This window comes from Rhamphochromis longiceps, linkage group LG4 (assembly GCF_057381845.1).
Source record: "Rhamphochromis longiceps isolate RC_006_pf linkage group LG4, R_longiceps_female_GT1.1, whole genome shotgun sequence".
Taxonomy (NCBI): domain Eukaryota; kingdom Metazoa; phylum Chordata; class Actinopteri; order Cichliformes; family Cichlidae; genus Rhamphochromis; species Rhamphochromis longiceps.
In genome coordinates, this window is record NC_140560.1 from 18,048,714 (window position 1) to 18,063,767 (window position 15,054).

General features: G+C 41.4%; 1 protein-coding gene and 1 long non-coding RNA gene across 2 annotated transcripts in view; one reads left to right on the forward strand and one right to left on the reverse strand.

Annotated features, from left to right (window-relative positions):
* LOC146671371 (uncharacterized) overlaps positions 1-15,054 on the forward strand; it is a 394,396-nt gene that overhangs the window by 232,301 nt on the left and 147,041 nt on the right. The gene's annotated exons all lie outside the window — the stretch shown is intronic.
* LOC146671382 (E3 SUMO-protein ligase ZBED1-like) lies at positions 11,513-12,861 on the reverse strand. Its single transcript, XM_085405160.1, has 2 exons — positions 12,184-12,861; positions 11,513-11,910 (listed from the first exon to the last, which is right to left on the reverse strand). Exons 1-2 carry the CDS (start codon positions 12,684-12,686, stop codon positions 11,532-11,534), a joined length of 882 nt encoding a protein of 293 aa, XP_085261286.1. The 5' UTR covers positions 12,687-12,861; the 3' UTR covers positions 11,513-11,531.

Genomic DNA, 15,054 nt, shown 5'->3' on the forward strand with positions numbered 1-15,054 from the left:
AGAAAGTATACAAACACATAATATCCTTATAGAATATGATGTAACACTATAGATCAACTTACCTCAGAATATATAAAGCATATAAACAATTACAGTAATGTGATGCAACAAACACAGCAGTGCTACTAATCCAAAATACTCAAAGCTTCATAGAACTGAAACAAACATTTATTTTTAGGTCCATTCTGCTGCTGATACATACTTTATGTTTCTGAATATTAAACTTGTTGCTGCCTTTCATAGTGTGTAACTTGAAGGCCCTGAGTACTTTCTCCCACACTGAAAACACTGGGATGATAACATTATTTGAACATTACCTAATAAGACTGATTCAGGACAGACAATTAGTTATTTTAAACTTTTCTAGCAGTCCTTCACAAACAGGGAACAGTCTGTCTATTCTCTCCATCTGTCAGCTGCTGCTGGCTCTTCCTCCTCTGCTTCCTCACACACTGCTGAGTTTGTCCTGATGGATCATCAGGGGTGCAAAGCCTCACAGATGATGTGCAGCAGTGGGTCCCTCAGTCTGTCTGCAGTTGTCACACATGGAAATCAAATGTGTGAGAAGCTGCAGGATTCAAACACAAGTGTAACTTATAAATACATGTTCATACTTTTATTACACAATCAGAAAGAAAGACAAAGAGAGAGAGTGCAGGACAGACAGACAGGTGACAGTCTCAGGTGTACACACTGCTACAAACAGCACAAGAGAAGGAGGATTTAGTGTTTGTGTTATTACAAGTGCTAAACAAGAAGAGTTCCCAGATGATTCAGTGGACACATGTGTGACTCCTGTGATTAAAGCATCTTTCTTTCAGCTTAACGAGTGAACCGCCAGCTCGTTCAAAGACACGTTAAAGTCTGTTTGGTTCGACATCACCGAACAGAGGCAGCAATATAACATAGCTAAAGTTAACAGTGCAGTGAATCCTGCTTGTGCCGTGATATTCAGGACTGCAAACCGAGCAGCATCACTGACTTTCAGCTTGTTGTGTTTGTGGATATATGACTGACTTTAATTATCCATAAAAACATCAAATTCTCTGTAAGACTAAGGTTGACTATTGAGCGGAGTATATTTGAAAGCTTCAGCCGTCTGCCGTTTTTTCCGGCAAAATTATCCACACCCACCGCCATGCTATGAAGTCTGGGATATGTTGGGCCATGAAGGATACACATACCCATCCTTAAAATTCAGGGAAATGAAGGATGCATTTGAGGGCCGCATTTCGAGCAGCCTTCGAATTGGGACAGCCTTTGTCGCGTCGCTGTGACGTAATTAGCCTTAAAATGAATTTGAATTAATGATGGTGCCTTGTATGTGGGGCTGTCCAAATTCATGGGCTGCATCCTCCTGAGGCCGCATTTGTAGGCCTATTACGTTACAGCGACGCGACAAAGACTGTCCAAATTCGTAGACTCCTCCAAATGCAGTCTACAAATGCATCCTCCTTTTCCCCGAATTTGAAGGATGGGTCAAGTGTGTCCTTCGTGGCCCACCATATCCCAGAATTCATAGTGCATCTCAGCCAATTCCAGTTTTCAACAATGGCGACCGCTCCTCAGTTTTTTATATTACTCTTATTACTCTTTCTGGTTCACAAAATAAACTTTTTAACATATTTTCAGGCGAGAATGTAGCTTTGTAAGCTTTATCAAGTTATCACATATTTGCAAAGGTGCTCTGATGTTTTCAGAGACGTCTGTTATCCGTTAGCTTATCTGTTATCTGTTAGCTTGTAAAGACCTATGACTCTTTTTTTTTTTTTACAGTGTTTTGGAGCCACAGTTTATCGGCAGCTGAGAGGAAGAGGTTGGATAAACTCATCAGGAAGGCCAGCTCTGTTCTGGGATGCACCCTGGACCCAGTGCAGGTGGTGGGAGACAGAAGGACTCTGGCCAAAATAACATCTCTGATGTACAGAGTCTCCCACCCCATGCATGGAAATATCGCTGAACTGCAGAGCTCCTTCAGTGAGAGACTGCTGCATCTAGATACATGAAGGAGCGTTTCCGCAGGTCCTCCCTCCCTGCAGCTGTTAGACTGTACAATCAGAACTGCTCCCAACAATCATAGATATTTACATCTGCACTGTAACTGCAATAATTTAATCAACCGATTCGCACTACAACCTGGGTTTGCCTCTTTTCTGTAGTTAATTTAATTTAATAACTGTACAGTACTCTGTTTATAGTAACCCTTGTCCTTAATTTAAATATGTAAGAAAAATTGTGTATGTTTCTGTTCTGTGTCCTGTGTACTGTTTGTTTGTATGTGTGCCTTTTTGGCTGCTGTTACAACCAAATTTCCCCTTGTGGGACAATTAAAGGATTATTCTATTTTATTCTATTCTATTCACCAGCTTGACCGCTAGCCGGGAGCTCGAGGGTCACTGAAGCCGTCGAGAACGGCAAACTCCCGGCACATCATTTTCAGATCACCGCGGTCTTTCGCTGCTCAGGTTAAACGTAATATATAAGTTATTAGATTAAAGTTATTAGATTAGATTAAAAAAAACAACCTTTTTCCTCCTTGGTTTTCACACAGCTGAAAAAACGTCAAACGGAAAACCAATTAAACAGAAGTGTGAGATGGTCGAGAATTTACACCAGTGTCCTGTTATATTTTAGATGGGAAGGAGCAGACAGCTGAGTTTATTAAACTCCACAGAGACCGCATTGACGCAAATCTGAAGGCGAGACTGTCCAATTTCACAGCCGTTTACTTCTGGTCGGGTAGGCCAGCCCACATAGACTGAGAAGGACAGGTCCACAGGAGGATGCAGCCCATGAATGTGGACACGACTAGTGACAGCCTTCGTCGCGTCGCTGTGACGTAATCGGCCTTAAAATGTGGCCTTTAAGGCTGCAGACCCTAAATTGGGATACAGCCTTAGAGCCCCACTGGTTTGAGGATTGTTTGGAGACAAAAAACCAGCATTGTAAGAAACACTTTAAGCCCTTTGAATTTATTTTTTCTTTTGTTAATTTCAGGTTTTGTTTTCTTCTTTCTTTTAAAGCACAGATGGAATGCACCCCTAATAGCGCATAGCTGGCTCTGTACAGACAACATTTAAGAACTGTATATTTAAAAATATGAACATGTAAAATTTAAGAGAAACACACGCCTTTGTTGTTGGGTACAGAAGGAGCCAGGTGTTCATATTTCTTGTGTGTAGGTTTCTTTTTTGTTTGTTTGTTTGGATTGTTTTTCTTTTAAAAACTAACTGCATTGGTTTGTCTTGTTAAGAAGTGCAGTACAGAGATGACCCGCACCTTAATTTGATCTTTTCCACTTTAATATCCTCAGTGCAGCAGCAGTGTACGACAACTATTCCTGTATATTGCCTTTTTGCTGGAAAATGTATGTTGAATAAATTTTTTTTATAAAAACAAATAGACGCACCTCTGCTGCTTATCCGTGCCAGTGTGCAACCTGCGATTCCCAGTATTTGCCCAAAAATTACTGCAGAAATTTAAGCTGTTATAAATGACTTGTTGACCTCAAATTTGTCAAAAAGTAGGTCAATCATATCTCTCATGAAGAATATCAAGTAATGTAGAGCCAGAAATGACAAGTGACTTTTACATATCCTTTATTTTTTTCTGGGTTAAAAGTGTCATTAACATTTAAGTGTTTTTCAAGAACAATCTAGCCAAGAGGGCAGCAGAAATTGTAAAAAATATAACCTCACACTTCTATGAACTTATCTGAAGTGACGAAAAAGGACTGGACTGATGACAATATGAGTACAATCACGCAAAGTCATAAAGATACTTCAAAAATAGGTAATTTCTCTTTTTTTATATACAACCTCCTACATAAATCCTGTTCACTACAGTCTGATTACTAATATAAGTAAAGATATTAGATGTGAAAACACATAAAAACATTGGTCCATTTCTTTTTGTTTTATTTGATATAAATCACCAAGTGGTTTATTTGAGAGAACTGGTGCAGTGGGGGCAGGAACAATATGATGAAATGAACAGAGGTGTCATTGAGAATAAGGAAAACGAAGGTTAACGGCAGAATGTGTATTAAAATATGGCAGCCCCAGTGTCATTATCAACTTTTATACTTTAAAAGTTAAGCTACTTATTTCCCCCTTTTCCTCACTGTGTTTGGTTATTAAATAACCTACAGCTGTGGACAGATGTTTACATCCATCATGCACATGAATGTCAGGGTCATTTTTGGAGTTTTAATGATTTCTCTGAACTGAACTGAACTTTTCTTAGGGAGGAAGAGCAAACATCTTTAATGACTGTGTGCACAAGTTTGAATTTATTTCTGATTTTCTTGAATCCACGTGCACATGCTCATACATATCCCCACCATGATACATCAACCTGTCATCCTATGCTACCTCCATCAACCTTCTCTTACCACTGTGGTCACTCTCTACCACTTCATCAAACTTACTCCACAATTCATCTTTCTCCTCCAGCTGATATCCAACCTGGGAAGTGTGCATGCTGACAGCCAGCGTTTTAGGTCTTTGTCAGAGGTGAGATATTTAAAATATGAGCTATTGGTGGACACTTTGTGCACACCACCAGTGACAACATAGTGGAGTCTGTGCAGGCACGTATAGAGGGGGTGGAGGGGGCTTGAGCACCTTCCTGTTTTCCTCTTGAATCCCCCAAGCGCCCTTTTTTCTTTCTAAATAAAAGGATCTGGCACATGATGCGGCAGAGCGTGCTGGTTACAAGCCGGGAGCGAGCTGGAAAAAAGCACACACATTTTTGAGAAGGAGGCGGCTGCTCAGCCCCGGCTGTGTAGTCCAGAAAGGTCAAGTCAAGTCAGAAAAACTGGTCTGTTGAGTGCAATTACCAAAGTCACCTTGAATTTGGTTTTTATTAAACCTTTATTCATCCAGGTAAAAAAATCTCATTAAAAATCTAATTCCCAAGAGAGATCTGGCATCGTGGCAACAAAAGTCAAAATACACATACGACATAAGGATAAGGTTGCTACTTTTATTATCGAGATTACGGTAAGGGTGCTGAGTAGCTGAATAAGAAGTCTGTGCTGCAATTTTGAAACTGTTAATTTATTTGCAAAAGTTTTATTCTGCTACTTAATTCAATACAGGTTTTTATAATAAATTATTATGCATACATTATAAATCATAACAAAAATGTAATGAGTCATAAATCATGTAATATGTAAATCCTTAAGAGCTGACGACAAATCTGTAAAGAAATTCCATTTTGACTTTCATTCTATCGACAATTACTATTGATTGATTTTCATTACAAAAAAGATTTAATAGGTTCCTTTAAATAATAATAATAATAATAATAATAATAATAATAATAATAATAACTTTTGACTTCTTTCCTTCTTTATCTCGATGAATTATCAGATGAGTGCGTCATAAACTTTAACTCACCAAACTAGCAGCATAAATTATGAAACATCGTAAACCAGATAAGGTTTTATCAAACTTAATTTAAATCTTTTCTTTCAGCCAATTGGAAACTGTCAATCACATGCTAGCTTTCTAAATTGCCACTCAGCCACCAAAACAAAAATGTTGTAAAAGGGCAGGGAGATGCAGAACTCAAGAGAAAAACTTTATCGCTCTGTTTCTTTTGAAGCTGATATAAAATTGTATCAAAAACTCACACAGACGCAAAAGATTTGGACGTTTTTGGAATTCTAGCAAGTGTGAAATGACTTGCTATTGTTGGGATTTCTGGTTTATATATTGGGGATTTTACCTTGCAATATAAGTCCTTTCATACAACACAATAAAACACAACAGAAATCAGAAGGTTTTTGTGATTTGGATTTTTATTTATTTATTTATTCATTTTTTCTCTTCTTTTTTTGTCAGGTTAGTACGGTGGCCCTGAGAGGCCAAACGGACTGCAACTTAAGAAAACACCAGCGATAAGAAAAATGCTGTTTTGTTTTTCCTATTTCCGTTGTGTTTTGTGTGCTTTTGCAGCATTTTTCTTACTGCTGGTGTTTTCTTAAGTTGCAGTCCGTTTGGCCTCTCAGGGCCACCGTAGGGTTAGAGATTTTGATTAATTTGAATGAAGTATACTTTAGTTTTATTGTTTTACTTTGATGCTATAATAGATGTTTAGAAAATTCAGTTATATTTAAGATTATATAGCATCATGGCAAAACAACAGTCTCCTCAAGCTGCTTTATACTGTAAGGTGAAAACATTACAGTATAAGCAAGACAAACCCCAACAATCCAAAGATCCCCTTTGAGCAAGCACTGGGCGACAGTGGGGAGGAAAAACTCCCTTTAGGAAGAAACCTCCGGCAGAACCAGGCTCAAGAAGGGGCGGCCATCTGCTGCGACCGGTTGGGGGTGGGTGGGCAATCTCAGTCCACGAGGGCCGGTGTCCCTGCAGGTTTTAGATGTGTCCTCGAACCAACACAGCTGATTTAAACGGCTAAATTAGCTCCTCAACATGTCCTGAAGTTCTCCAGAGGCCTGGTAACGAACTAATCATGTGATTCAGGTGTGTTGAGCCAAGGTGAGATCTAAAACCTGCAGGGACACCGGCCCTCGTGGACTGAGAATGCCCACCCATGATATAGGGAGACAAGATGAAGTATACTTCTAATGGCCTATTTTAGCAGTTAATTTTTAACAATCAACTGGTGGTAATCCATCATCAGAATTGAGGAAAGGTGGTGTTGATGGAGACTCTACAGGAGGATTCACTGGGGAAGCCATACCTGCACTTCTGCCAGGGTGTCTTGGACGTACCTGAATAAATGTAGTTTTCCCTGGAAGTGGACGAGGATTAATCTGAGACGGAGTCTCCTCAGAACATCTCCCCATCATGCTTCTATGGTCCAACGATGCCAGCTTTTGTCCTTTCTGTTTTTCTAATTTAAGCTGGAGTTGAGCGTCTTTCACTCTAGATTTTAGATGACCTATCTCTTTTTCTTCATTGCCAGCCTTTTGGATAATCTGGTTCACTGGTCCAATGAGCTCCTCTCTTTGTCGGAATAAAGCGTACTCGGAAGACTTTACCATGTCATTGTACTGCTTTTTAAATGATTCCAGCTCCCGTGTTTTATCTAGTAAAGCTGCATCTAGATCCTTGCATCTGATACGTAGACAGTTCAGCTGTTTTTCAAGAAACTCCTTCGTTGTTCCAACAAAGGGGGTGCCTTCCACTCCGTCTACGTATTTCTTTTTCACGTTGTGGAACATATCCCTAAATTCCACCTTTTCTTTTCCTCTCAAGTGACCTGCATGTGGAAATGCCTTTTCAAAGGACAAAACGCACTGGCACAATTCCTCTTGGAAGTAGCGCTCTTTCTTCTCCAGCCAATTCACTTTGGATATAAATCTTTCCCGTTGCTTTTTTGTGGAGCGCAGTTTCTCTTCCAGCGCCACCTTTTCAGCCAGTGCCTGATTGTGTGCCGCTTTTACTTTGTGCCGGTCCACTGCTGTCTTTCTGTGGTTTTCCTGCTCTGTGCTTAGGGCCTTTTTGACGTCTTCAATTTTCTTTTTCAAAGAATCAACTTCGTCTTCAAGCATAGCCTTCATTTTCTTTTCCAAGGCCAGAGCTCTAATATTACTCTGGCATTTCTGCTTGATCGCCATATTCTGGGCCTTTTGGTCGTCTATCACTTTGCCCATTTGACCTTTCTCCTCTGTTAATTCTTTCATGTTTTTAACCATAAATTCATTTTCGTCTTGTAACTGTGTATTACGCGACAAAACACCGTCAATCCAACACTGCGAGGATTGACGTTCTTCCTCGCGTTCCTTAACCGCATTGACGGTCACACCTCTACTATTTTTTACTGCCGTCTGCAGCTTTTCTATTTTGGAGTCATACATGTTGATCACCTCTTCTAACTTCCTGTCTGCAGCATTTGCTTTGTTTTCCAGTTTTTTAGTATTTTCCTGGTAAAACTGCTGCATCTTATTTTTTTCCTCTTTGTGGCGTTTCAATAATAATTCAACAACTTGGCTGTTGTGAAATTGCTGACGTGCCACCTTTTCTTTCTCTGTTTCCAGCAGTCCTTGCAGGACTTGGACTTCGTCCTCGTGTTTTTCTTTAAGCTCAGCCAGAGTTTTCTCCGTCTCTGCGCGGAACTTTACCAGAGCTTCGTGGTCATCTTTTATCGAGTCCAACCTGTCTGCGATGTTTGTCCTGTCATCCAAGACCGAACCCAGCAGCTTATTATTCTGCAAAAGTTCATTGTTTTCTTTTGTTAGATCCTCGATCCGTTTCTTATTGACTGTATGCAGGTTTTTGAAGTAGTCAAGCTCAGTTTTGAGCTTTTCAACCTCGTCGATCATTGGCTGCAGTCTTTGCTCGAACTGTCTGGCATATGTTTCTTTTTCTTTTTCACTTTTTTTAACCATTGTTTTCGAGAAATTAACATTTCTGTCTTTGTTAGCTTTCGAACTCATTTCTGCTTTTTTATGTGCTGTATCACTCCAACAAAACGATAGCTTAATGAATTCCCTTTGACAGCTGTCCTCTATTTATAGACTTGAACATCAAAGGATGAAAGGACTGTCACTATGACATCACCACGTTCTGTGACGTAACAGGGCTTTGGAGCGTGATGTCACGGGGGTGGGCGTGGAAAGGATTTTGGGGGTCTAAACAAAGCGTGTCTTTTTTTTTAAACTTTATTTAACAAACAATGAGTATACAACATACGAACAGATGAAGTATACAACAGAACATGAACACAAAAAGCCAAGGGTGAAAGAAAAAGGTAACAATTATAAGAATACACGCAAAAATTCACATACATATATTGTTGTGAGAGCCTTTTTGTTGGTGCAGTCTGATATTGATTGTATGTGCATGTGCACATCCTTAAAATAATGACAGAAATATGGTGTTTTGTTAGTAAACTTACATTTATGGATAAAAAATTTAGCTAAAAGTATTAAGAAATTTATCATAAAAAACATTTCTCATACTTCTTGGGGAACTTAAAGAAACAGAATAAAACATTTTCCCATCGTAAAGAAAACTCCCTTAAAATATGGACAATAACAAAGCTGCTAAATTCCTTCCAGAATCTCTGTGTAAAAGAACAGTACCAAAAAAGATGTGTCACCGTTTCTGGATGATCCCCACAGAAAGTACAATTAGTATTTATGTCCCTTTTAAATTTGACCATGTAGTGACTGGCTGGATAACATGTATGTCGAATTTTAAAAGAGACTTCTTTCACCTTATTTACAATCAAATATTTATGGGGGACCATCCAGACTGTCTTCCGCTTGATATCTGGAACACTGATTGGAAAATTATATAGTGCAATAAAGTCGTTGTAAGTAAGTAGTTGTCCCTCTTTACTAACCAGCTGAGCCACCAATAGGATCCCATTTTGGAGCCAAGTTTCCAGGAAAAGTGATTTATTTTTCTATAAAATATCTCTGTTGTTCCAGATAAGGTATTTGTGAGGTGAGAAGTTGTGTTTATAAATGAGGGTCCACGCTAAGAGGACCTGCTTATGGAAGGATGAAAGCTTTACAGGGACTTTCTCAACATTGTAATTACAATTTCAAATAAAAGTAAAGCCACCAAAACGAGAGAAAATGTGGTATGGTATAAAGTTCCAGATAGAGGTAGGGTTTTAAGAAAATGTTTGGCCCAATTAATTTTGAAAGTGTTATTTAAAGTAGAAAAGTCTAAGACGTTAAGCCCACCTGATTCGTACTTATTCATCACAACAGTTTTTCTAATATAGTGCGTACGGTTTTTCCATATAAAATTAAAGAGCATACGGTCAATATCTTTACTACTTTTCTTATCCAGATGTAAGGAGAGAGCAGCATATGTTCATCGGGATATCCCTTCAGCTTTAGTAATTAACACTCTACCTTTCAAAGACAAGTCCCTTGTTCCAAGATGGCGCCGCCGCGTATGGATGCCCTGGTGCTTCAGTGCTTTACTTCTGTTTTGTTTTTGTGCATAACTTCTGTGTCTGGGCACTCCTCTGGATATTCTTACACTAGAGAAGAGCTTCTTAACTACAGGACTACAACACCTGTGGATTTACTTCCAATATTTGTCGCATCTGCGGCAGATTTACTGCAGACTCTGATCAGGAAAGTGAGACGCCGAAAGCGAGGAAAGCGAGCCGGCGCACTCGTGCGTCTGAGGAGACGCGGACTGCGAACTGCTCTTCCTGGGATCTTCCTTTCCGACGTACGCTCACTCAGGAATGAGATGGACGAGCTGGCCCTGATGAGAAGCATGAACAGAGACGTTGCCTCCTCCTGTGTCTTGTGTTTTACGGAGTCGTGGCTCTGTGAGGACATCCCGGACAGCGCGCTCAAGCTGGAGGGCTTTCATCTGCTGCGCGCGGACCGGCAGGCCTCTCTCTCTGGTAAGACCACAGGTGGACGTGTCTGCTTCTACATTAATAGTGGCTGGTGCACAGATGTAACAGTGATTGCTCAGCACTGCTCTTCCTCTCTGGAATACCTTTTTATTCACTGCAAACCGTTTTATTCTCCGCGGGAGTTTGCTTCATTCATCTTGGCCGCTGTTTACATCCCGCCAGATGCGGATGCGCAGGCAGCTCAGTGCGCACTCGCGGAGCAGATACTGCACATGGAGCGGACATTCCCGGACTCTCTCATCATTGCTCTTGGGGACTTTTACAACACCCCCCTCCTCACCCCACACAAAAGAGGATTTCACACCACCTCCTCCCACCACAACCCTTCATATTCATGAAGCAGATGCGAGGAAGCAGTTTAAGAGTCTGAATGCTCGGAAAGCTCCCGGCCCAGACGGTGTGTCTCGTCTACTGGACGCAGCCGGAGGGTTCACTTGGTTGTTTGCTCTCAATAGAAGCTGAGCGCGTCTCCGTGTCTGTGCTGGTAAACGATACTGAGTCCCAGTGCTCAGTAAACTGTACACCTGACCGTTATTCTCCCACTGAATCCGGTGTGTCCACGGTCCAACACGTGCTCAACACGATGGTGCTGACCGGTGCCCAAACACACCAGAACACCAAATAAGTAAAATAACACAAACACGAACTTCTCCATGGCTCGTCGGGATGGCAACTGCTCCAAAAGTGACACATGAAATAGGCTGACATTTGAGTTTGACACGGGAGGTGAGGGGGTGTTTTGAATATGCTTGACTCCGTCACGAGGTTGCGCACAGCATCACCGGCAAGGGGGCTTGGTTTGAGAGGTTTTTGGCATCTGTGATGTGATTTACAACCATCCACCCATGTACAGCAAGAAGCCGCACTCACAACCGTGGGCATCAGCAAGTTGGTGAAATTTAAACAAAACAAAACAGCATTCCATCTGAAACTCTCTTATTGTACCCAAAATACAAATTTTAGTGATTACATGTGGCTTCATTAATTATGTTCAAACGGATGAATACATAACGCAAGTAATAACTTTATGATCAGTCAGTGAATGAAGGAGCTCAAGAGTGCAAATATAGTTGCAATAAAGTGACAAATATGCCCTTTTATGTCAAACAAAGACCGAAATAAGTGGCATCAGTGTGAGGATGAGAATGAGCGATCCAACCTCACACTGCAGATATCAGGGCAAAGCACAGTGGGGGGGTTGCAGTCTTCTTGGCTGGACCTTCTTCTGCAGTGTGTGATCTTCTAGGAGAGTCTTCATGCAGCATGCCTGCCAGTGTGGTCCACACTGCTTCTCTGTCAGTCTTGGGCACACTGCGTAGGTCTTTAAAACGTGGGTCCAGTGCAGTTGCGATCTGGAGCCATGCATAGTTGGTATGTTCCTGGCGGGAAGCAAGGTCTTCCTTAAACTTCTCTTTAAACCTCACCACATATGCAGGGTCCTCATCAGTTACTTCCATGACACGGCGCAGGTGGCAGAAGGCTGGTAGAACTACAGAGCAGGAGACGTAGGCCTCTCCTCCCAGCAGTTCAGTCACATATCTGCAGTGGAATACACACACACACACACACACACACACACACACACACACACACACACACACACACACACACACACACACACACACACACAGAGAGAGAGAGAGATAAGACAGCAAATTAAAAAAAGCTTTTTAATACTAGGTAATATTAATAAAATATTTGATTTCATTTATTTTTTAAATAAGACATTTTCATAATAACAAAACTGATTTAAGATGTATGTTTGATACATTTAATCTAAACCTACAATTATGGTCACAATGACAGGCTCACCTGCAGGGCTCTAGAAGTGTCTCCAGTCTCTGGAGTTTGTCCCACTCTGGAGGCGTCAGGAGGACAAGTTTATGCTTTTGTTTATCCAGAGTCGCGGTTACTGCAGTTTGGTTGCGGATCAAGCGCTTCACCATCTCCAGCGTGGAGTTCCAGCGCGTAGGCACGTCCTGGGCCAACGGCTCCTGCTTGCGCCCCAGTGACACCTGCTCTGCGTTCAGCTCTGCTGTGTTTGCTGGGCTGTGCTTAAAATGGCCAACAATTTTGCGGCATTTGGCCAGCGCAGTGACAAAGCCACTGTCTGCGAGACTCACTGTGATGCATCTCTGTAGAATGTGCGCGGTACACGGCATGTGATTGAATGGCATGGTGCGAGCCGCGGCGATCATATTGCGCGCACTGTCCGTGCCTACTGTTGTCACCTTCTCCTCAATTCTCCACCTGCGAGCAACAGTCTGGAACTGCTCTGCACAAGCCTCCGCAAAGTGCCGCTCTTCCGTTTTCATTATAGTCAGCGCAAAGGATGTCAGACCCCAGGCTTCAGTGATTAAATGCGCAGTAACTCCCAGGTAATTGTCATTACTCAATGATGTCCAGTGGTCTCCTGTCAGAGCCACGCATTCTGTGTGAACTAAAGCCTCTTCTTTTTTCTTTTTCTCCGTTTCATACAGTTCGTGGATTCGAATTGTTATTGTGCTTCTCGCTGGGGGCTTGTAGGACGCGTCCTGAGATGCAACCTTTAAAACATCCGCAAAGCCCTTGTCCTCCACAATGCTTAGCGGTCTGCAGTCCTTTGCTATCCATTTGGCTATATTGTCGGTCAGTTTGTCCAAAGAAGACTTACCGAGTGGCCTGCGTTCACTAAGAGTGGTCTGACGCAGGCCGGGTGAAGCTGCTGCCCCGACAAACGCGTGTTTGGCATTAAGGTGGTATTTTAAGGTCGAATTTGAACGGTGAAATTGAAACTCTTTACTACAGTGAGTGCAAATTACAACGCGTTTGTTTATTGTCCCATCTATGTTCTTCTTGTATTTAAATTCCCCATCTAGAAGGCCATCCGCTTCCTGCTTCTCCATTTTCAGTGGCGCGGTAAACAAATCAAGTGGAATTATGGGAGCGACTTATCTGCGTGTTGCGCTAAATAGTTAAATATTCTAACGTAATTAATTCCAAAATTTAATTATCGCAATTAACGCGTTAATTTCGACAGCTATAAATATAATATAATATAATATAATATAATATAATATATCATGTTGCTATTTAATGTTTTTTGTTCGTGTTGCAGCTGCTCTGTGAGCCAAGCTTTCGTTGTCTAAATTCAATGGCAATATATCTCTGCACCACACGATGGCGATAGATTCTCACAGACAGTCTGTGCTCTGCTTCCGCCACCAGTCATCTTTAAATCTTTTTTTTAATTCAATGAAACCTTTATTTAACTGTCCATCTCGCGGCATTACTTAAAAAAAATCATATTTAAATACAAAGAAGATTAAATACATGAACGACAGTAAATTGATAAAATAAGAGCAAATAAATATATTTACAAATGATAGCAACATCAATGGAATAAAAGCATGAACAGCAGCAGAAGGAGAAAGAGGCCTGTATCTACATTATTACTCTGGCAGCTCTCAGTCTCCATACAGACAGGACACGTTGCAGCGTAATTGCAGACAGGTGCGTGGGCCTGAGCTCCGCCCAGGCAGAATGACGAGTGGAAGAAAGCAGCAACACAATAAACATATGTAGCCTTGCGGAGCCGGCCGGGCAGACACCGAGACAGAGTGCAAAGATTTTATACGTGACAACACACACAAAAAAACACACACAACAAAAATCAGAATGTGTTTGTGATTTGGATTTTTATTTAAAGGTGAAACCTTTTTTCTTTTCTTGTTTTGCCAGATTAGACATTTTGATTCATTTCATTTAGTTTTTTTGTTTTACTTTGATGCTATAATAGATGTTTTTAAAATGTAGTCATATTTAATACTATATTGCATCATGGCAAAACAACAGTCTCCTCAAGCTGCTTTATACTGTAAGGTAAAAACACTACAGTAAAAGCCAGAAAACCCCAACAATCCAATGATCCCCTTTGAGCAAGCACTGGGCGACAGTGGGGAGGAAAAACTCCCTTTAGGAAGAAACCTCCGGCAGAACCAGGCTCAAGAAGAGGCGGCCATCTGCTGCGACCGGTTGGGGGTGGGTGGGCAATCTCAGTCCACGAGGGCCGGTGTCCCTGCAGGTTTTAGATGTGTCCTCGAACCAACACAGCTGATTTAAACGGCTAAATTAGCTCCTCAACATGTCCTGAAGTTCTCCAGAGGCCTGGTAACGAACTAATCATGTGATTCAGGTGTGTTGAGCCAAGGTGAGATCTAAAACCTGCAGGGACACCGGCCCTCGTGGACTGAGAATGCCCACCCATGATATAGGGAGACAAGATGAAGTATACTTCTAATGGCCTATTTTAGCAGTTAATTTTTAACAATCAACTGGTGGTAATCCATCATCAGAATTGAGGAAAGGTGGTGTTGATGGAGACTCTACAGGAGGATTCACTGGGGAAGCCATACCTGCACTTCTGCCAGGGTGTCTTGGACGTACCTGAATAAATGTAGTTTTCCCTGGAAGTGGACGAGGATTAATCTGAGACGGAGTCTCCTCAGAACATCTCCCCATCATGCTTCTATGGTCCAACGATGCCAGCTTTTGTCCTTTCTGTTTTTCTAATTTAAGCTGGAGTTGAGCGTCTTTCACTCTAGATTTTAGATGACCTATCTCTTTTTCTTTATTGGCAGCCTTTTGGATAATCTGGTTCACTGGTCCAATGAGCTCCTCTCTTTGTCGGAATAAAGCGTACTC